Here is a 22697-nt window from a genome sequence, read left to right as displayed (position 1 = left end):
TCTCATGACAGTGTGGTCCGTCCTAGTCCATGGTAGCTTCATCATCGTCCATGAACTATCTCTCTATTTCAAGTTCTCTATTCAGGACAACTCATCACAACCTTCAATTCGCTTAGGGAAGGTTATGACTGCAATATGAGAGATATAAAATGTATTCAGATTTTTTTGTCAAACCCACCTATCTTCTGAGTCCTTACATTTTATTACTGATTAACTACTGTCGAACATGAAAAGACACTTTCAATAGTAGTTAGACTGAAGTGAATGTTTTGAAAAAGTTAACTTCCATCAAAGGACTATTGATCGAGGCCGTACCCGATACAAATAATATAACAACTAAAAATTGCAATGCTAGGAAGTGACAACTAGGTCATTTCCCAAAGATGATATTTCAAGTAAAGCTTCAAACACCTTACACTCACACACACAAGGGTTTTTTTTGTTGTTGGATAGTATGGAGATAAATTATTTTCAGAAACAGTAGTAAATAAGCAATGCGATAAAATGGCTAAATCCCTTTGGTTCGTTTTTTCATAATTCAATCCTCGGTTTCAAAAGATTATTTTCACATTCCAACTATTAACTTGCGAATTTGTTGAGAATCAATTAACTAAGCGATAATCAATTCAATGTTCCAAAACCTAAACCTCTAACTAAGAGAAATCAACATAAACATGAAACGATTAATAAATTCAGACGAACTAAGAATTCATACACTAGAGAGTATATCAACTAAGTGAAGATAAACTCAACCAACCAGTTTCTAACCAATGGAATTATGCAACCCATATACAAAAATAAGATAGAAGAAATCAACAATAAAGAAACCGAAAATGCATTAATAACAAAACCTCAAGAGTTGTGATACATTATCAAAGGAACTTAGTCTAGAAATTTATCCTTCCATGGCAATGGAAGAATAAACTGAAAAGGAAAAATGAAGAAGAAGTGAAACCCAAGCAGAGCAAAAAGAAGGGAAAACGAAAATGACTTGTGTTTCCAAATGAGGGAAATGTAAAGTATGTGAGTGGAATTTGGGTTCCCTCTTTTACAAAGAGTAAAACCGAAAATGAGCCATAAAAATACAATCTTCACTTCAACATATGATTTGAAAATCCCAAAATAAAAATACAATCTTCACTTCAACATATATCCTCCACTTCCATAATGCCCAAAATATCACTAGTGTCAAATATGATCTGAAAATGATAATAGATTTAATCAGGTCAACTAATCCCAAATTAACTCATTTTAGGAATGAGAATAAAGTATGTCCTGATGTGAGGAGAGAAGTTATCTCCTCACACCCACTTATGATTTGACAATTGTGTTATTTTAATTTTTTTTTCTTATTTATTTAAAAAATAGGTAAATATTAACTATGCGTTATTGCCTAACTGGTGTAAGGAGAGAAGTTATCTCCTCACACCAGGAGATACTTCATCCTCATATTAGTCCAATCAGGCCTAAAACACTAAACCATGTGAAACAAATTCAATTTGACACCAAAAATTATCAATCATGCTAAATTAAGGTTATGAATAGTGTCTAATATATAATTTTCATCAACTATCATAATAAACGTATACATTTCAAGAAATTGGTGTCAAAATAAATAATGTTTTTTTCAAAATATATTATATGTTGCATTTAAAAATGGTTGGGGGCTAGTGCATAAATTTAAGATGATAAACATTGACCAAACTAAAGACGAAACAATCCAACCAATTATATAGGCAAAATATATTACAATGATAAGATAATAAAGACCAATATAATTATTAACAATATAAACATAAATTATAGATAAAATCAAATAAAATGAAAGTAACTAAATCCTAGATAAGATAATATTCTTTCTATCCAAATATTAGCTAACATTCCCCTCAAGCGCAAACATAGTAAACTTTAAGCTTGTTACACATAATTCATTTAAGAAAGAAAATAATAGAATACTCATATGGGCTCCACAAAAAAGTCAACGTTAATAGAATTCATCATTTTGAGAAAAAAGACCACCAAAATGATGTCGGTGAGAAAATAAATCACCGATATAATTACCATTGGAATGATCATTGATGAGAAAAAAGTGACCACGAGAATGAATGCCGGTGGAATAGAACACAATGATATAATCACCAGGAGAAAAATCATCGATGAGAAAGGAATTCACTACTAACATAACTCATCAATGGGAGATAAGACACTACCATAATGATTATATGTGCTTATTTTGATGATTTAACGTCACAACCATCTTCATAAGTAAAATACAACTTTATTGCGTTTGGATTCAACATTAACAAGTTGGGACTTGGTAGCTTTGAGCCTTTATATTAGAAGTATGGTAGTCAATACGCGGCATCAGAGACTTGTGCTGCAAACAATTATGAGTCTACAAACATATTAGTAAGCTCTAGACGAAGTAAAATATGAAATTTTGGAGATTCTACAATGAGGCAACAAAATAAACATTACGTGTAAAAAAAAAGAAGATGCTAACTTTAAGTACAATACATATAATCTCTAAAATTTAGATTATAGCAAGGACTTCCTGAATTTCAAAATAACATTAGATGCTAACTTGGCTTTGGAGAACTAGACAAGTAATAATAATAGAAAGTAGATACCGTTAGAAGATATCATTAATGGCATTAGTACCATTAGAACAACATCCTCATTATTGTATAGCACTAGTAATAATGTTCCATAGCCTAAAATTGCTTGTGGAAAGTTCAACTTATCATAACATACATATATCAATGGTAATAACTCATTTCAGTTCCTCAAGTGTTCAACATTACCGACTTAGTTCTAAATAAATTTAAATTACCATTTTAGTCCCCATTTTTGCCACGCAGAATCACATTGTTTTTCCATCTTCACTCGTGTTTTAATATTAACAGAGTTGATCACATGGAACGTTAAGTGCTGACATGGCCACACATGGTGATTTCAAGCTGACAAATTTTGGAAACATAGCGAAACAATGATGTGTTGAGAAAACAAGACCATGCCATTTTGTATCATCTTCTTTCCTCTCACCGACTCCAAGAAAAAACACTCACTTTAGTCTCTCAAAATTTCTATAACACCATATTAACCCTAAATCATTTTCTTCACCCAAATCATTATTATAGAAATAATCATATAAAGAAAGTGTTACCTAAGACGAATGACATTAAAGGAATGTAATTATTATATAAATAATATGACAAAACTCAAATGCTAAATAATAGAATAATTCCGAAAATTATGAATAAACTCATCATTATCAATTAATAATCAAAATGTTAAATACTGACACACAATCACAATAAATCTAAGGCATAAACTATTCAATTAATCAAGGAAGATGATGTCAAAAGAGTGGTGGGTTCTGAGATACACAACAACCATAAAAACAAAGATAGACTTGTCCATTCGAATGGGCTTAAATGTTGATGAATATCATTATTGACTCGGAAAAACTACACTAATTAATTGACATTTCAGATAGGTTCACATTTCACATGCAACTGAAATTAGTCTTGAAGGAAACTCCAAACTATAAAACCAAAAGTGCATCCCCGCTAGTGTACATCAAAAACAAGAAAAGCTTCATAATTTGTCTTAACACATACATAAAAATCCATTCACTACATGTTTTTAGTAAATAAATATAAAATAAAAAGTGAGAGATTCAAATATGGATCTTATTCATTCCTTAGGACAGTTTCAACTTGTATATAACAAAACCTCACACTTGCTTTCCTTTTTCTACTTTGTGCCATCCACCTCTTCTCTGGGTACATCTCCCTTTTCTTTATTTTTGGATCTATTTCTGAAATAATATTCTTTGGCTTTCCTAAATTCCTTGATAGTGAAGAGGACATCCATTCACAAAATATCATTTCGGGCCTTTCCCATAAACATGTTCGTCAGTTGTACCCAAATTCTAGAATGATTAACCCTTCCTGTATCCAAATTGGAGAAGCATTTATAGACGAGTTAAGATAGAAGGACTAACGAGGATCTACATTACAAAATTTGGATAACAAAATAGGAATTTAAATTTATTAGGATCTAAGTTCGTAATGTCAAAAACTTGAGGAACTGAAATGCGTAATTACTATGAATTTTATAGATATTTAAACTTAAATTTTATAGATAATTAAACTTATGAGCATAATGGTTCCACATTTGCCTAATTGTGCCTAAGTTGAAGATAATTGTTGAAATACCACAACCCACTATGGCAAATACATTAAGATAGAATTTGAAGTTGCTGATAAAACCTAATATAGGAAATATATTCCATTGCTTCCACTATCTTGAATAATATAGATAAAATGAAGTGTATATATATACCAGTAATCTAAATGGATCTATACATCTTTCTTCAGTATAAAATATTAGTTCTCTAAACTAATAAAATGAACTTATACAAAGCAACTATCATCCTTTATTTTGGTACATAAATTTAATAATGTTAAATTATGTTTATTTATACAATATTGACAAATTTATAATTAAGTTTTTACTTTACTATGATATAATCGATACTATGTTATACCCTTTTTAATGTGATTACTTGATGAATATTTGAACAATAATAATTTTTAAAAACATGAATCACGGAAGTGTGGGATTTCACTCTTGCAATTCAATAGGGATGATTTCGTTTTAGTTGTTATAAAAATTTATTTAAAATAATTTTATCATATTGCAATATAAATTCCTATCTATCAAAATTGAGACAACTAGAAACTTAATAAAAAAATGATACTTATGAAATACACAAATTTAGATGAAATTTAAATTAGCAAATAAAATAGAGTAATTAAGTAAATACATCACAATATAATAAATGATTTAATTAAATAAATACTAGAAATAATAAGAAGTAATGGAATATAGTTACCTCAATTACTATTGTACTTGAATATTTGTCTATACAAAATAAACCAGGAGGAGTAGCCCACAAAGAGGAAGAAAATAAAAAAGTTAAACTACGAAAAATATGGCCCAAAACAAGTGATAGGCTAAAGTATAGGATAGTTTGATGATTCAGTCACTTAGAAGTCATTTCTTTTCATACAAAAAAACTGTGATTACCTTTTAATGTTAACATATGTGGGACTATTATTGTCAACACATATGCACACATAATATACAAGGAAACTTCACAAATTAAACTTAACAAGTTCAAAGTTTCATCACAGAGAGTGGAAGGTTATCAATATGTTGACTCTTAAGAATGAGAATACAAAGTTTAACGTGATTCGATTTTATTTAAGGAAGGATAATTCTAGAATATTGGTCCAAAATTAAGAGACTTAATATTGTTTAAAATAAAAAAATGCGCTTCGTTAGTCATGGGAAAGAATAATTAAAATCTTAGTCCCGATTTGATAAAAAATTAGAAGCTCATCAAGAATATGGAAAAATTCTTCACGTGGGTGATATCTTCTTTAGGCGGATGATATTATACATTTTATCACATGTGAATATAGGAGTCCATCATTTGATTGTAACTTCATAATGTTTCATGATGAATCTAATTAAGATGCACTACTTGTTTATATGAGACGTGGAGGGAAATACATGAATTTGATGCACACATTAATGCACGACCTAATAGTTCTGAGATATTTAATTAGGCTAGAAGAAAAAATAAATTAGGGGCCACTGAGTGGAACAACCTCGCGTGATCAATACCAGTGGATGAGGTTTTTTATGTTATATAGTTACATGTTATGGGAAACACGTCTCTTAATGAAACAGATGAGTGAGAAATATAAGGGGCGGAGATTGGTTGGATAGTGCAAAATATATAGTTTGCTAAGACTTACATGCACCAAGTTTTAGGAAAGGCTTTGAAAATACTTGTCGATTTAAGACGGAGGCCTATAATAATTTTATCCAAATATGTGTTCGATTCATAGATCCAAATATTGTAATGGTTATACTTTATTTCGGACAAAGGAATAGCTCGATGTAATAGTATAATTATTGTATAAATGAGTCTTGATCCCATGGCATAAATTTCATTAGTAGCCATCCTTGAAGATGAAACTTTAATATTAGACAACTGAATATTAATTATTATATCTATTTCTCTAAATTTAACTTCCATTTTTCTTGTTTGGATGTATCCTTTATTTATTAATGTCTGAACCTTACTTTCATAATGGACTCTTACAAACATAGCATAAAGTGGTTGTCAATGTTCATGAAACCTATTTTGTTGATCAGCTTGATGAGCTTTGATGAGCTTTGCATGATCTCGGCAAAAGAAATTGAAGAAGATAAAGACAACTATGCTATCATGCTAATGAGTCTCAGAATGCATATACTAATCCTTTTGACCTTTTATACTTTGATCATTGGGTTCCAGCTCCAGTACATTCTGCTATTAGATTTAGACACTACTTTTCGGTAGTTGATGTTGCCACAAGATACACATGGATTTTCTTACTTAAACAGAAATCCAATACCCTATCCTTCTTCCAATGTTTGTCACAATGGTTAAAACATAATTTAACCTAACCATTAAGTCCATCCAAAGTGACTAGGGAGGGGTTCAGGTTCTTTACTCCTTATATCACGTCAGTAGGAATCCTACATAGAGTTAATGTCCTCATACTCATCATAAAAAATGGGACAATTTAAAGAAAATATAGATACATCAACAAACTCCCTCAGCCTTGTCCAATAAGTCTCCTTTAAGGTGTTTGGTTGCTCTTGTTATCCACATGTTAGACCTTATAATAAACACAAGCTTGATTATACGTAGGCTGAATGCACCTTCTTGGGATATTCCACATCTCATAAAGGGTAAAAAATGTGTCACCGAGGATGGGAAAGTGCTTATCTCTAAAGATGTCATTTTTAATGAATACTCCTTACCCTTTGCATTTCACCCAACACTACTCCTATGGCCTCTCCCTCCTTTGATGATTTATGTCCTACTCCCAATTTATACCTCTTTCTTCATAGAAAAAAGTTTTCCTCGCCCTCTCTTAGTCCTTATAAATACATTTTCTCCGAGGATGGCATCTAGTCCTATTCATCTACAACATTCAACGATAATGTTTCTATCTTTGATATTCTTAATATTCCTAACTCCCATCTTGATCAGTCTCATCATATTACATCAACCAGTGCTGGTGATACTCATCTCTCTATAGAACCAATCTGAACCTCAGATACTACTGTCTCTTCTTCTACTAGCACTAATCCTTCCTTTCCTTTGGCTACATATCCTATGCAAACTAGGTCCAAGTCAGGTAATTCAGAACACCTATCCTAGAGCTTGTCTTGAACCTTCCGCTACCAAAATTGCACCTGAAAATCCAGTCTGGAAAAGTGCCATGCAGTATGAATACAATGCTTTAATGAGGTTAGGAATCTTTAGTTCCTTTACCATCCCAAAAGAAAACCATTGGCTGCAAATGGGTTTTTATAGTCAAACACAATCTAGGTGGTATTGGTAGTAAAATTATAAGGCTAGAGTTGTCTAGATAGGGTTTCATCAAAACCATGGGATAGACTATATTGAGACTTTTAGCCCTGTTGTTGAACCTATTACTATTCATATCCTTCTCACTCTTGCTCTAACATATCATTGGCCCCTTAAGCAATTGGATGTAAATAATGTCTTCCTAGATGGTTCTCTGAATGAAGAAGTCTATATGCTGCAACCACTTGTCTTTCAACATTCAGACAGAAGTTTGGTATGCAAATTTCATAAGCCAATCTATAGTCTCAAGCAAGCCCCAAGACAGTGGTTTGAGAAACTTCAAGAAACACTAATTTTTCTTGGGTTTGTCACTAGTAGAAGTAACAATTCTCTTTTCATTCAAATCCTTCCACGCACAAACTTTGTCCATGTTTATGTTGATGATAATATTTATTGATTCCCCTCTTTCCAAAGTTAAGGAAGTCATTAACAAACTCAGTCCTGCTTTTGCACATAAGTAACTAGGTCAACTTGACTATTTCATTGGAATAGAGGTTAAGCTGCTACCTAATGGCACTTTGTTTCTCTCACAATCCAAGTATATCGGAGACCCATTGGAAAGGAGACACATGAGTGAGGCCAAACCTAGTAAGTTCACCGATGCTTCACACCTAAGTAGTCAATTGCGGATAGCGGAGCATATCTGTCAAAACCAAAAACACTATAGTGGGATAGCAGGTAGTGGGATGATCGCTACAACTAAGGAAAAAATATAAGTAATTTATATCCTAAACATATAAATACACATAGGAAAACTTAAAATACACAATATTATACCCTCCACATATAAATATACAAATACACCAAAAAAACATTCAAAATATAAGTAATTCATACTCTTTAAGTTTTGACAACAAAAAGAAAATCACAAAAGGAAGGGAAGGGGGAATAAAAGGAAAAGAAAAAATATAAGTAATATATTAAAATCTGAAAGTATTGAACATGTAAAGAGGGAAAACAAAAATAAATTCATAGAAGGAAGGGAAGGGGGGGAGAGGAAAGGGGAAGGGGAGAAGAGCAGGGGGCAGAGGGGAAGACGGAAGGGGGAGAAGGGAGGAGGAGAAGGGAAGGGGGAGAAGGGAGGAGGAGGAGAAGAAGGGAAGGGAAGTCACGTGTTTTTTTTAGGTTAGTATGGTCACGTCTTTTTTAAAAGGAAATAAGGAGAGAGGAGTGCTTTATAAAAAAACTAAAATTAGGGTTCTTCATCCTGATGCGGGTTCTGCAGTGGGTTTTGGCCCACACCTCTGCTGCAACTCAACCCGCGACTGGCGCGACGGCCAGCCGCACCGCTATGCGCTATTCCGTCGCGGGGAGAGACGGTAACCTCCGCAACTTCCGCTATCATTGACTACCCATTTTCACACTACTAAGTTAACTAAGGATGATGCTAACTATGTAGAAAATCCATCACAGTACAAGTCCATTGTTGGGGTGCTTCAATATGTACTGTTATGAGACCTGATATTGCCTTTTCTGTGAACAAGTTATGTTAGTTTCTGTCTGCACCCCTTGAAGAACATTGGACAGATGTCAAACGTATCCTAAGATACTTCAAGGGTATTCAGTCATATGGGGTCTATCTTCAACCAGTTTCACTTACTACTCCTCTACCTTGGCTTTTGTGATGTTGATTGGGCTCTGATTGTAATAATAGGAAGTCCACTTCTTGAGCATTTCTATTCCTATGGCCTAATCTCATTACATGGTGGTCCAAGAAACAAACCACCATTGCTAGGTCTAGCACATATGCTAAGTATATAAACCTAGCTCTATTATATCAGGAGTTTATGTGGGTACAATCAATGTTGACTGAATTACAGTTCTCCTTTTCAGCGCCTTTGATTCTATATGATAATCTCAATACAGTTGCTATGACTCATAAGCAATGCTTCATCAAAGGACAACACATTGAGCTTGATCAATTTTTTGTTAGAGACAAAGTTCAAAATAAGACTCTGCAAGTGAAGCATATTCCAGCCAATTTCAGACTGCATATATTCTCACATAGCCTCTCTCCTACATGATTCTGCTTTCTCAGAGATTGACTCAAAGCTCTGGATTAAAACAATTTGATCACTCACTTTGGGTTTCGGCATGGGAATATTAGAGAATAACAGCTAATAGTTAGCTTAGCATGTTAGCTTGTACTGGTGTACTAAGGTTTGTGCTATTAGCTTGTTCTAGCAGTTCGTTTGTACTGCCTTGTACTATAGGTAGGCTGCAATGTACTATACTAACTGTAACTGTACTGCTTTGTACTATGCTAGATAGCTTGCAGCCTAAGCTATCATACTTAGATCTCTATAAATAGAGCTGCCTATCAATTGTAAAGTAAGGTCAATCTTATTAATTGAAAAAGAATTCAGTTATCTCTATCTCTTGCTATTGTTACAGCCGACCACACGGGAATAATGCTTGGTTGTTGTTGAATCTGTTTGTTAATATTACAGATATTTAATAAAATTGTGTATGGTTTGCCAAGAGCACAAAATGCACTTGTTTTTAATTTGTTCTGTTCGTTATATGATATATCCACAGGGTAACAAAAGAAGTGCTGGGTTCACAGATGAAGAGAGGAAATCATTTGCAACAAACTTCTTATCAAGGGGATTTGTAGATACCTTTAGAAGCCAACATCCTGGTGTTATTGGGTACACTTATTGGGGTTATCGGCATGGCGGGCGCAAGACTAATAAAGGTATCTCTAGCATACTCATAAAGTTCACTTGATCAGTTAATCTTGCTATCTTTTACTTGATTGTGTGTCTCTGTTATAAGTTTACGACTGCAAGACGATATACACGCATGTTCTTGTGGAACTTTTCGAATGACTTTTTTCTTTACCCTTTTCTAATAAGTCTTCTCTCCTTACCCTTATGTTTATGCTCCCCAATTTGTATGTTCCTTCTAGATGGGAGTCTTGTGTACTCATTTCAATGGTCGTGTAGAAAACTGCAATTATAAGGTCAAAACTTAGGCACAATGCTTTTAAGTGCTCAAAGTGCTATTTTTCATGAAAAAATGACGTGTGATATCTCATCAAGTGAATCATAAAATGTGTAAAAGCTCTTCATAATATGTTTTGTTGGAAAGCGGCACCACAAGCTCGTAAGTTTTATCCTTTTCCTAATCCTGCAGAAGAGAAAAAGCATGGGAATTCATTTCTTTATGTTCCAAGGGATAGATTATGCTTTTATAGTATTAGCATTCTTCCATTGTTTCTCTTGGAATCCAAAAGCCTGTCCAACCAATTTTACTTAAGCCCAAATGTAAGGTCGTCTAATAGCAATTTGCAATATATTTAATGAAAATTACTTGTAAGGTCACCGGTTTAAATTCTAGAAACGAGCTCTCCGCTTGTGGGATAAGGTTGTACATGTACGCTCCCCAAATCTCACTAAGTGAGAGCCTCATGCATTGGGCCGTCATTTTAGGAAGTACATACAGTACTCATGTCATGCACATTTTAGTCAATAAATAGTTCATTAACAAATTAACAAATATCATAATGATGGTCCTCTGTACTTTGAATTGATTCCGTTTAAAATAAACCTTGCTCTTTGTTCTCTCAATGGTTTTGTTTCAAAATATTAAACAGGGTGGCGTCTAGACTATTTCCTCGTCTCAGAATCCATAGCTGACAAAGTTCACGATTCATACATTCTACCTGATGTTGCTGGCAGTGATCATTGTCCTATTGGCCTTGTCATCAAGCTTTAGTTCTGCATTTTTAACAGCAATACTTACTTGTATGGAATGTTGCTTGAATTTCTAACTAATGAGCAAGCCTACTTACACCAAGCAAGGATTTTTGCCTTTTTTGTATGGTTTGCTTAATCTTGGAAAAATCTACCATCATTTATGTGTGCATGTTTTTTGTACCTACTCTAGTTTCACAAATGTTGAGGGTAATATTCTCACAACTATATTTTTTTTGAAGTATCAGGGTATGTTTTTACATTTTTGGATAAGAAACTAATCCCTTTCGGGGTGCATGACTGCCGTTGAATCATTGACTTTTTGGTCATCATCGGGATTTAACAGGGTATTACACAACTAGACCAATATCTTGTTGGTTTCTCACAACTATATTCATTTCATTCTGTTTTAATATTACCACACCAAATTTGTTTTCATTAAACTCCAATTTTAATTTCTAATTAATTTGATTAATGTAATTTAATAAACCAAGCATGACCTTGGTATCCATAACCGCATGCACCATACCGGACGTAACTTTTAAATAAAATAAGTAATCATCCAAGCACCTATTTGGATTCACAGAAGTTCTATCACAATATTCCAGGTTTTTTATGTGTTAAATAAATAACGCTTACATACTTATTAAATTTTGATTTTAGTTCCTGAACTTTTTTTGTTTTAATACTTATATTTTTTTGAATGTTTTATAATTGGTCTTTGTTGTTAGTTTTTAGATGGAAAATGATGATGTGGCTAATGGAGGTCTCGTTAGAAGTGCCATGTGTCTTGCATTTTGATTTTAGTCCTATGAATGAAGTAATTTTGATTTTAATTCCTATAAATTAACTAGCTTTTAATTTTAGTTCATAATTTTTGTAGTGAAATATATTAGTAATGGAAATGTTTGTTTCATTGCCACGTTGTTTAAATGAAATAAAGAGATTATAGAATAGGGAGAATATAACATGTGAACAATATGGAAATAACATAAAATGTGAACAATACACAACCTATTAAAATAGTAAAGATTGTAAATAAGTCTATCATTGAGCCAATAATGCTTCATGTATATTCCAACCAAAATAAAGTCTATTATTGAGCCAATAATGCTTCATGTATATTCCAAGTTTCCAACCAAAATATTACACTAAAGTCTATGTACTAAAAAATATTGGTTTACAAGGGCCTTGCACACCAAGAGGATAGAGTGAATTGGTGGGTTGCTACTTCACTATTTTAATTAGAGATACATACATCATCATATATTTTAAATGCATTTAAAAAGTGTTTTTAAATCATACATCATTTAAAGGTATGCATCATTAGTTTATAAATCATGTAGGAGGTTCATTCATAATTGAAATATAATTTTAGAAAACCATTAATCAATTAACATATATGTTAATCGATTAATCATTGATTACTTGGGAACCCGTTAATTGATTAATCATTGTTGAGCTTTACAAGATACTTGTTGAGCTTTATTATTAAATCTTTTGTTGAAAAAGAAACATTGCATCTCATACATTCTGTTTTGTAATTATGAGAAATGTTAGAAGGGTTCTTAGATTGTGAGAAGATTGTAAATCTGCATATTGAGGTGCACATATAAATTGAAGAAAATTGTTAGACTAAGGCATTAACACATTCTCTTGGTGTGTTGTATCACCATAGAAGAAAAATAGGTTTGGGAAAATTCTAGTTGTTGTTAGGTGTGACTTCACGAAAGCGCTCTCAAATCCACTCATAAAAGCATAGCGAGAGATAGAAGCTTCTGATTTTGAAGATTCTATCTAGGTTATAGTTAAACTCCCAAACTCCTTGTTTATAGGGGCTTATAATAGTACTGGAAAGGAAAAGGAGTCTTGTATATCGTATCCTAGTACATGAAAGAAATATGTTAGACACTCATGATTAAAACCAAAATTGCAATTAAAAAAACGATAGAAAAACAAAAATGCCACGTTAGACACTCTTGATGAATTGGCAACATATCACTGGTGTTATGACACGAGGGTAACCAGTAACAACGAGAGAGAAAGGAAAAAGAAACAACAATTAAGGTTCCTGCTTCAAACTTGGAAAAAAAAAACACAACAGCAACAATGGCATCAAAGCCACGAAAAAGACTCTCTTCAACACAAACCTCAACCACACCTTCTTCATCTTCAAAGGAAAACAACAACAACAACAATACACAACAACACAAACCCAACAACAAAAACAACATTTCTTCCGATCCTCCAATTGCACCTCCCAAATGGGGTCTTATTTTCAAGCTCTCACTTTTCTCTATCCCACCATACTTATACCTTCTCTTCTACCATTACCCAATCGAACAAGACATTCGAAGATCCATCCTCATCAATGCTGCTATGAGCCTTGCTGGGTTCTTTGTCACTGTTAAATTGATCCCAGTTGCTTCCAGATATGTTCTCAAGCGAAACCTCTTTGGCTATGATATTAACAAAAAGGGTACTCCGATGGGAGATATCAAAGTGTGAGTCCTTCTCTTAATTCTACATTTTTCTTAATATTTATTTTCATGTTTGGGAAATGGGTATGCGCTGGAATTTGATTTCTCGATCTGGGTTTTTTTAAAATAAAATTTATTAAATTCTGGGTTATATAGCTTTTGCTTTAACTTGTTCTTTGGTCAAGTTTTTGGATTGAGCATACTGGTTAGAGTTAGGTTCAATTTTGGAATATAGATAAATTCCAAATGGGTTTTGTTTGATGTAAATTTTTGTTTGAAGCACAAATACTTTAAAATAGTGGAGGTGATAATACTTCACTAACTATCTTAGCTATTATACGTTTTTTTACTTTAACTTTTTTAATTTAGATACTAATATAGGAGGAAATATCACAATTAAATGACGATAATTATAATAGAGTAAATTAGACTCACCCCTTGAGTTTTACTGAATTATACAAATAATCTTTTTGTTTTAACCTCCACAAACCAAATCATCCTTAATTATATACATTATCCGACAATTGTAATGTAATTTAACTATATACATACATTAAACTGACTGTGAGAGATAATTGTAATGTAATTTCTTAAACAAAGACAAAGGTTGGTGATGAGTGTAATTAAGTTAAACAAAATATGTTATATTGTGAAGGGAAGTACAAATAGTATAAGATCCAATGTCTATTCATTAATTTTTGGTTAGTTACAATATAGTATAAGAGTGATTTAAGCATTCAGTTTGTAAGGAACCAAATATAATGAATGGAATTAGTCTTCCTAATATAACATATTTTGTTTGATTTAATTATACTTGTCACCATTTTTTGTTTAAGAAATTACATTTATCAATGCATGTATATAATTAGGGGTGGTTTGTGTAGGTTTAAAAAATGGAAGGGCAGTTTGTGTAATTTCACTATAACTCATGAGGTGTCAGTGCAATTTACTCTTACGTTTATAATATAATGATTCATGCTATTTGTTTTATAACATTGTTTCTGTTTCTCTTTTAATTTTAGAAATTTTCTATTTTTTATCAATTTTACACTAGTTTTATCTTATATATCGTTCTATGACTGTGTTGTGTCCTATAAATTTGTCATATACATGTGCTCCTATTGTATCTGTGTCCCTTGTTGTCTCTTTGCTCCCTTGTTTCTTTTTTCTTTTGTAATTGACTGCAGTCTCTGTAATATAGTTGCACTTCACTTGTGAGATTTCTGTTCTAAAATTTCAGATTTATTCAGTTCCTTGTAAATTGTATCCTATACTTGTTGTCTTGGGAAATTATTTTGTTTTGTGAAATCAGTACTTTGTCAATGGACATGATTTATAATAGAGCATTATGGTGTCATTCAATATATGTAGCTGACTGGACGTAGTGGGACTAAGGCTTTGTTATAGTTGTTGGTTGATGGTGTCTAGCACGGGGTTCTCACCTTTTTCAGCTTTTGAATTTTCATATATATACCACAATAGTGTCCTATACTAAAGTCATACAGATTATCTTATTAGGCTTTTTCTTCAGATTATGTTCTGTACTTTGAGGTATCATGTTGATCAGTTTATGTTATTTCTTCTCTGCATTTCCCCTTATTCGTTTGTCGTTGGAATTCTTGTATTTGGCATTTTCAGTTTATATTTTAATTTAAGAGGACATTTATGATGAGAATGAGGATACCTCAACAAGAAAACAGGTAACTTTGGGTGCTGTTTTGATAAAAATAATTGTTAAAGATGCTTGGAACATGTGGTACATAGAGATCGAAATGCTTGGGATGTGGAAGGTGAGAAAACTAAAAAAATTTAAATTGAAGACATGAAGAAAAAGATTGTTCCAAATTCCAAAGTTGCATTTAAAATACATTGGGGAAGTTAATAAACATTGGAGAAAGTTATGAAAAATGCATTTAAAAAAGTTGAGTAGAGAATAAACCCCCAGATAAGATTTATTCAGTTCTATGTGTTATGTATGTCAAGCATACATTAGGTTTAGTAAATATATGAGCTAGTTGTTACGAGAGCTTGTCTTAGTGAAGTGGTAAAAACAAATTCAAACTTTGAGAAGTGTCTAATATATCACCAATGACCTCTTTTTGGTTCCATGTTGAATGTGCTATAATTTTCTGTACAGGCCTGAGTCGTTGGGTATAGTTGTTGGCATTGTCTTCTTGGTTGTCGCAATCTTATTTCAATATTTTAACTTCACAGAAGACTCAAATGTAAGTTTTTATTGTAAGTTACAAGTATGGTAACCTGACTATTCAGTTCAAAGCTAATATTTTGAGGTGATATAAGTAGAAGATGGAGCATTTTATTTGTCAGATATTTTGATTTTGCAGTGGCTAGTTGAGTACAATGCGGCATTAGCATGCATCTGTTTCATGATGCTGCTTGGGTTCGTTGATGACGTCCTTGATGTCCCGTGGAGAGTGTGAGTATACAAGTTTTCATTATTTGATTCCATATTTTTGCTTCTCCACTGATGATAGAATTGTTTATTTTGATTTTATGTCAATGCAAAGAGCAGAAAATTATTACTCCCATCAATTGCTGCACTACCTCTATTAATGGCATATGCTGGACATACAACTATAGTTATACCGAAGCCACTTGTCCCACACATCGGGGTAGAGGTTTTGGATCTTGGTAAGCATTCCATACCTTTATGCAAATGACGCTAAAGGAGTTACTAATTATTGTAAAGAATCACTGTTTGACAACTTACTGACGAGGCAGGATGGATGTATAAACTATATATGGGACTATTGGCCGTTTTCTGCACGAATTCAATCAACATACATGCTGGACTAAATGGCCTTGAAGTTGGGCAGACAGTGGTTATTGCATCAGCGGTAAGTATCCAAGCTTGTAAAAGTCGGTAGAGTCGAACTTGTTCATAGAAAATTATGAATCCTGCTACAGAATATTATGCAAATTGGAAATCACTATCTGGGATTGACTACATAGATAATAATACCATGGGTTTGCAGATCCTGATACACAATATTATGCAAATTGGAGCATCAACTGATCCTGAATATAAGCTAGCACATGCATTCTCTATTTACTTAGCTCAGCCCTTGCTAGCTACATCTCTGGCTTTACTTTCTTACAACTGGTAGTTAATACTGTGTCTATATCTTTTTGTTTGAAACCTTTCTTTTTGTTTGTTTGCATGATCAGTTTACTAATAATTTGTTCATTTTCGTGTTAGGTATCCATCTTCAGTTTTTGTTGGTGACACATATACCTACTTTGCTGGAATGACTATGGCTGTGATTGGTATTTTAGGCCATTTTAGGTATATCCTTAATCCGACAAAAGTGTTAAGCTGGCTATCTTCTTTGGATGTGTTTCAGTGCTATCTAGATTATCATATAAGGGATTATAAATTTTGCACCTTTAGTTTTATTTTCGGTTCTAAAGGATCAATTTTGGACATAAAGTATATCGCTAATCACTTTTATAAGTTGAAGCTTGCTGTAAATGTTTCTCTTTGCTGGTATGGCTTGTATTTTTCCATTTATCTAAGAGTACTTTGGTTTAATGATTGTGCATCATTTTATAAGAAAACCTACCAACTATAACTATTGTTCTACTCTTCAATTCTGATTTCTTTTTTATGAAAAAAAAATTGCATTTTAGAATAAAATTTGGCATCTTAATTTTGTTATCTGTAATGTTTTATGCAGTTGTTTATCCTACTGGACTTAATATTTGTCGGTCTTAGTTTTTCCTTGGGCATCATCTATGCCATTGAAAACGCAAAATCCCTGCTGCTTACATGAAAACTTGCTACCATGGGCGAATAGGCAAATATGATGCCGAGTCCATGGGATTTTCATTTCAATTGTAATGGATAAGGAAAATGTAGAATTTGCAATATTAACCTCCCAATTATACTTCAAATGCATATAATAGCAAATAAGGTAGTTTGGGCTGGTAATTTTGCATGAAAACCTTGTATACACAGTCAAGGAAACTTCTTTTTCTGTTCTAGTCTGGATTACATTTTTTTCCTGAGGGCTCTTCTTTCTGTTCCAATTCCCTTTGACCATTTCTTTCTCGCATAAAATATATAAATGTGGTACTTGAGTAAAGTATAACAACAAAAGGAAAAACTTAATAATCCGACTCGAGTTTTATCAAACATTAAAAGGTAAGCATTTAGCAGATGACCTGATTAGCCATCGACTAGGGCAAGACAAAAATAGTAGTATAAAGCTTATGTTTGGGCATTTGTATCAGTTTATTCCACTGAGAGCTTGGCATATTAAATTGCATTGCAATAATTTTATTCTCTTTCAATTTTTGCTTCAGTGAAACACTCTTGATTTTCTTCCTACCTCAAGTTTTGAACTTCCTCTTTTCACTCCCCCAGGTTTGACTCTAAGTCTGTAACTGAGTCTCTCCATTCATGTTTAAATTTTATAACTTAAATCTCTTTTGAATATGTCTGACTTGGATTATATTTTTCGCCAGCTTTCTGGCTATGTTCCATGTCCACGTCATCGACTGCCAAGGTAAGCTTTGACATATTATATCCTAGTGATTAGTTCAGACAGGTTGCATGTACTTTTGGTTGAAACCTAATGCATCATCTGCTCCTTCAGGTTTGACCCGGAAACTGGGCTACTGACCGGGACAAAGGATGGGACACTCGTTAACTTGTCCTTGAGATTTCTAGGCAGGAAGTCCGAAAAGGCACTTTGTATTTATCTTCTTGGTTTTCAGGTGATTTCCTCTTCCGCTTTTTTTTCTTCCGACATTTTTCCTATTCTTGCCTGCATTTATATGTCTGATTCAAGCAATTCAGTAGATCATGCCTTCGTGGGTCCAAGTACAATTTAACATATAAAAGTGAACTTGGCCTCTTTTGATTTAGGAATCATGCTAAGAATTTACCTAAATGTGTTTAAAAGTATTATTTTTTTATTTCCTTAATAGCTTAATATTTTAATTTTTATGTAATTGATTTGACATGCTTCATGAGGACCTGCATTCTAATTTCAATTAACTGTCAAACACACACACGCATATATATTTAAAAATAAATAAGGCCTACCATAAACATTATTATGAGGTTTGGGTACTGCAGATTTGCACATTTTAAACAAGACAATTATTACAAATAACATTTTTCAAGCAATATATTGCATTTTTAACATCTGATTGTGATGCCTATACTTTTACGCATTGATATTCACCGGATAGAGACTAGTGCAGTCAAAATGTTGATATCTTTGCTCATATATTTTCTTCCTTTGGACAGGCCATTGCATGCTGTCTCTGTTTCATGCTGAGGCATTTCCTTGCTGGATGGTACAAATGAAATCACCAAACTGATTAAAACTAAGATATGGATTAAAATGATCATTTAAAAAAAAATATAGATGAAAACCTCCTCGGGGCTGAATCTGTTGTATTGATATTTTTGTAGAAAAACTGTAACATTTTTCTCTGGAGGCCTTGAATGTCTAACATTTTTGTATGCCGTCCTTTTAACACGACATTCTTTTTAATTTTGTCACTAAAACTGGAGTTAATATAAGTTAACTGATATTAAAATTATGCCACGGGTGCATGTTTACCTATCATTTTGGTTGTGGAAGTCACCAATTATCGTTCAGTTGAATCATCTTATACAATTTTGTCTATGAACTACTCTAGGTGTGCTATATAGACATTTTTCATTCGTGTACATGAGCATGGTGCCATTGGTGCGTATTGTCTCGCTGGTAATGACCAATTAAGTGCTTAGTATGTAATAAAAATGAAAAACAAAAACAAAGAATAACCAATGCAGTATGCTAAGTTGGTATTGGATTTAAAATACTCTTTTTCTCGTGCCCCATCAAGTGAGACAGATCAGCACTATTCATTTCTGTAACTCGTTAGAGAGCTCCATTTGCTATACAAACTGGCAGTTAACATCTCTCTCAAAGCTTTAGCCCTACTACGCAAGGCTAGTTATATGGATCAAATTGGGACTAATAATAAACCGAACTAATTTGACATTGTTTCGAAATTCAACTCGTTATTTGTTTCGATAATCTTGGTTCACTACCAAATTAGTTGAATTTGAGCCAAATATTATGCGACTCATTAGATTCAAGAATTTACTCGATTATATATATATATATATGTATATATATATATATATAGTATATATATATGTTCAATATACATATATGAGTTGACAAAGTTAGCCAATCGAGTTAATGAGTCAAACCAATTCGAGCTGATGAGTCGATTCGATTAGTTTGCAAACTTTGATCGAATCGAATTCAAGATGAAAACGTAACTCGTTTCAAACTACTAGAGTTTCGACCCAAACAAAATCTTATTGAGCTGAACCGAGTGGAGCCTTGGTTGGACTTAGTTCAATTCATTTCCATCCCTTAGTCAAACAATGTCATAATATTTTATCATAAATAATGTTCATTGACAAAAACTTATCTCTAAATATTTCCTAATTAATTAACCTAAGCTTTTTCTTTGCTTCTAGAAATTGGATCAACCTTCATTTGATCAACTCTCCTTAGTAGGGCTTGTCATGATCTCTATTATGCATGTTCAAGTCGATTCTAACATGTTCAATGACATGTGATATAAAAATCCCATAGGCTAGCAATCTAGATAAAGAAGAAGCAATATCAGACACCACCTATAGAATCTCAGCAGACCAATTAACCATGATTCCTTCTTTCATAGTATATACGAGCTTCAAATCATTACCCGTCGGTTGAGCATAGTTGTTGTTTCTCTAAACCAATACATATGTGATAAGGTAATGGAGAAGCCTGTTCTTGATAGATAAGGAATCAGCCTTGGTCAACTCACCTTGCACATAGTAGTGAGGTCATCTTAGGGAAGACTTGTACATTTTAACCGAATCATGAGTTCCACAACTCATTGTTGTAATCACCTAAAGGAGATCCATCACTAGCTAGGCCTCCAACCTCTAGAAATATCTCCTCATCCAAAGCAAATAATTTTCCTTTTATAACACTAACATATTTTCCATCCTTATATTGGAAGTTGTTATAGAATTCTGGAACTATAGTGGGGTAGATATTACCATACAATTCCAGAAAAATATTAGCCTCTTGAGCCTCTAATTCATGAGGGAGTTGGAAGCCTTGTTCTACCATCCAAGCCATGTTTGCATACTGAATGTAAGTTTGTTTTCGGCCAACAAACTTTGCTAATCTTGCTGCTTGGAGAGCATGAGAGTAGTAGGGATCACTACCAATGAAGTTTCTGCTATTTTATGTAGAGGATGAACTGCCAACATCCACATTTCTCATACGCCTAGGATGGCGAAGATATCGATGAATTCTAGTAGTAGTTTTCACTCTCTTAGGCCTTCCTTCACTCATAACTGCAACTTAATTGATGCATAATCAATTTGACAAATTGGAGTTAGGGTTCCTAAAGAGGGAAAATTCTAGGTTATGCGATTTTAAGGGGTAGTTGATGGAATATGAGGGTAATAGGTATAGAGTGGATGAAAATCAGTAAAGGAGTTCCTAATTTGACATAAATTTTAGAAGATTTGAGGTTTAGGGAAGAATTCTATAGAAAGATGAACTTCTAGGGTTTTGAAATTCGTATTTAATGAGTGCCAGTGGAACTATATTTAATCGATTAAGTGTAGTGTTAATCGATTAACAAAATGAATTTTTTTTGCCCATACAATCAATTAAGGGCCATTTTAATCGATTAGCAGAATTAAAAATTGTTCACAGGTAATCGATTAAGGGTTGTTTAATCGATTAAAACACTTAAAAGTAAGTCCATATAATCGATTAACTATGGAAATAATTGATTAATGACAGTTCTTTCACAAAAATCAATACATTTGAAGGTATGCTTAGGTAATGCTAAAATCTGACTAGATAGAACTTATCTTATATGATGAGCAATCACAAACAGGGATACTTAATCAAATAAGAACAGATATAAGCAATTATGGCATGCACTCTAGCAAACAAGATATGCATTGAGTAAAGATAAAAAAAAGGTTCATGAATTATAACACAACTTTGATACAACTAACAAATATGTGATTCATCAAGAACTCCTTGCTCTCTTCTTAACACAAAGGAAATGTCTCTATGAAGAGGTTTTATGAAAATACCACCTAGTTGCTTTGAAGTTTCAACAAATTCAATCACACAATCACCTTTTTGAACATGAACTCTCACGAAATGATGCTTTATTTCTATGTGCCTGGTGCGAGAATGCAAAGCATGATTCTAGGACAGATTTATAGCACTAGTATTATCATATTTAATAGGAATTTTGTCAAGACTCTACCAAAGTCTAAAATTTGTTGCTTCATACTATATATCTTTTATCAATAGTGTCGCGCCCCGATTTTTGGCTGCACGACTTGGTTTAGAGTCGCCATTACATTTTATAGTTAAAAATGTAGAAAAATCTTTTAAGCCCAATTACCTTGGGATTTTGGATTTTTGATATCCAGGTTCGGGAGTCGGTTACAAGGTAGGGAAGGTATTAGCACCCTACCTGCCCGCCTTACGCGGTACCCTTCATTAAAATATATGACTTTATTGTTATTATTATTATTTTATTAAATTATTTGATTAATTAACTAATTATTATGAAGAAGAAAAATTATTTATTTTTATTATTGAGCCTGACAATATTGACTTTGGTCCTACGTACCCCTATTAAGGGGATCAAGGCTTACGTAGTTCTTTAAGTAGAAAAAAGTTTATTGGTTGAATGTCTTTTAATTAAATCGTTAAAAAGGATGAAGCAGCGGAAACTAATGTCCACACCGCATCCAATTTTAAAAAGGTTTAGAAATAATTATAATATATTTTGTTATTTATTGTTACTATAGGAATTAACCGAGTGAAAAGAAACATCGTAACGTGACCGTTCAAGGATGATATGAGGACAAGAAGTGTTACCACGACCTGCCTCAGTCCTTTGTTTAATTCCAAAATGGTTATAAAAAATTTATAAGCATAATAA

The 22697-nt window shown here is 33.0% G+C and overlaps 2 protein-coding genes across 4 annotated transcripts; both read left to right on the top strand.

Moving 5' to 3' along the window:
* On the top strand, positions 9957 to 11427 carry LOC109335322 (DNA-(apurinic or apyrimidinic site) lyase, chloroplastic-like). The gene is made up of 2 exons (XM_019571459.1): positions 9957 to 10202; positions 11103 to 11427. The coding sequence occupies exons 1-2, from the start codon at positions 9974 to 9976 to the stop codon at positions 11222 to 11224; spliced, it is 351 nt and encodes a 116-aa protein (XP_019427004.1). The 5' UTR covers positions 9957 to 9973; the 3' UTR covers positions 11225 to 11427.
* Positions 13222 to 19308, top strand: LOC109334963 (UDP-N-acetylglucosamine--dolichyl-phosphate N-acetylglucosaminephosphotransferase-like). 3 transcript variants are annotated; one of them, XM_019570964.1, is made up of 12 exons: positions 13222 to 13401; positions 13435 to 13706; positions 15820 to 15907; positions 16028 to 16119; positions 16216 to 16334; positions 16425 to 16540; positions 16679 to 16806; positions 16903 to 16989; positions 18009 to 18069; positions 18171 to 18211; positions 18302 to 18422; positions 18961 to 19308. In XM_019570964.1, the coding sequence occupies exons 1-12, from the start codon at positions 13312 to 13314 to the stop codon at positions 19018 to 19020; spliced, it is 1275 nt and encodes a 424-aa protein (XP_019426509.1). In that variant the 5' UTR covers positions 13222 to 13311; the 3' UTR covers positions 19021 to 19308. The 3 variants fall into 3 exon arrangements, with proteins under 3 accessions (XP_019426509.1, XP_019426507.1, XP_019426506.1); XM_019570962.1 differs by having other exon boundaries at positions 13222 to 13706; positions 18961 to 19030; positions 19100 to 19308; XM_019570961.1 differs by having other exon boundaries at positions 13222 to 13706.

Source organism: Lupinus angustifolius, chromosome LG20 (genome assembly GCF_001865875.1).
Source record: "Lupinus angustifolius cultivar Tanjil chromosome LG20, LupAngTanjil_v1.0, whole genome shotgun sequence".
Classification (NCBI taxonomy): domain Eukaryota; kingdom Viridiplantae; phylum Streptophyta; class Magnoliopsida; order Fabales; family Fabaceae; genus Lupinus; species Lupinus angustifolius.
The sequence above is the reverse complement of the archived record's forward strand: the minus strand, read 5'-3'. Positions and strand labels throughout refer to the sequence as shown.

What these genes read in the sequence shown, in the direction of transcription:
- LOC109335322 (XM_019571459.1), top strand. Translation starts at nt 9,974, where the DNA reads ATGGTTTGCCAAGAGCACAAAATGCACTTGTTTTTAATTTGTTCTGTT. An exon ending in CGGGCGCAAGACTAATAAAG is followed by an intron (nt 10,203 to 11,102) that starts GTATCTCTAGCA and finishes AATATTAAACAG; the next exon opens with GGTGGCGTCTAGACTATTTC.
- LOC109334963 (XM_019570962.1), top strand. Translation starts at nt 13,312, where the DNA reads ATGGCATCAAAGCCACGAAAAAGACTCTCTTCAACACAAACCTCAACC. An exon ending in ACTTCACAGAAGACTCAAAT is followed by an intron (nt 15,908 to 16,027) that starts GTAAGTTTTTAT and finishes TTGATTTTGCAG; the next exon opens with TGGCTAGTTGAGTACAATGC. An exon ending in GCTTTACTTTCTTACAACTG is followed by an intron (nt 16,807 to 16,902) that starts GTAGTTAATACT and finishes TTTTCGTGTTAG; the next exon opens with GTATCCATCTTCAGTTTTTG.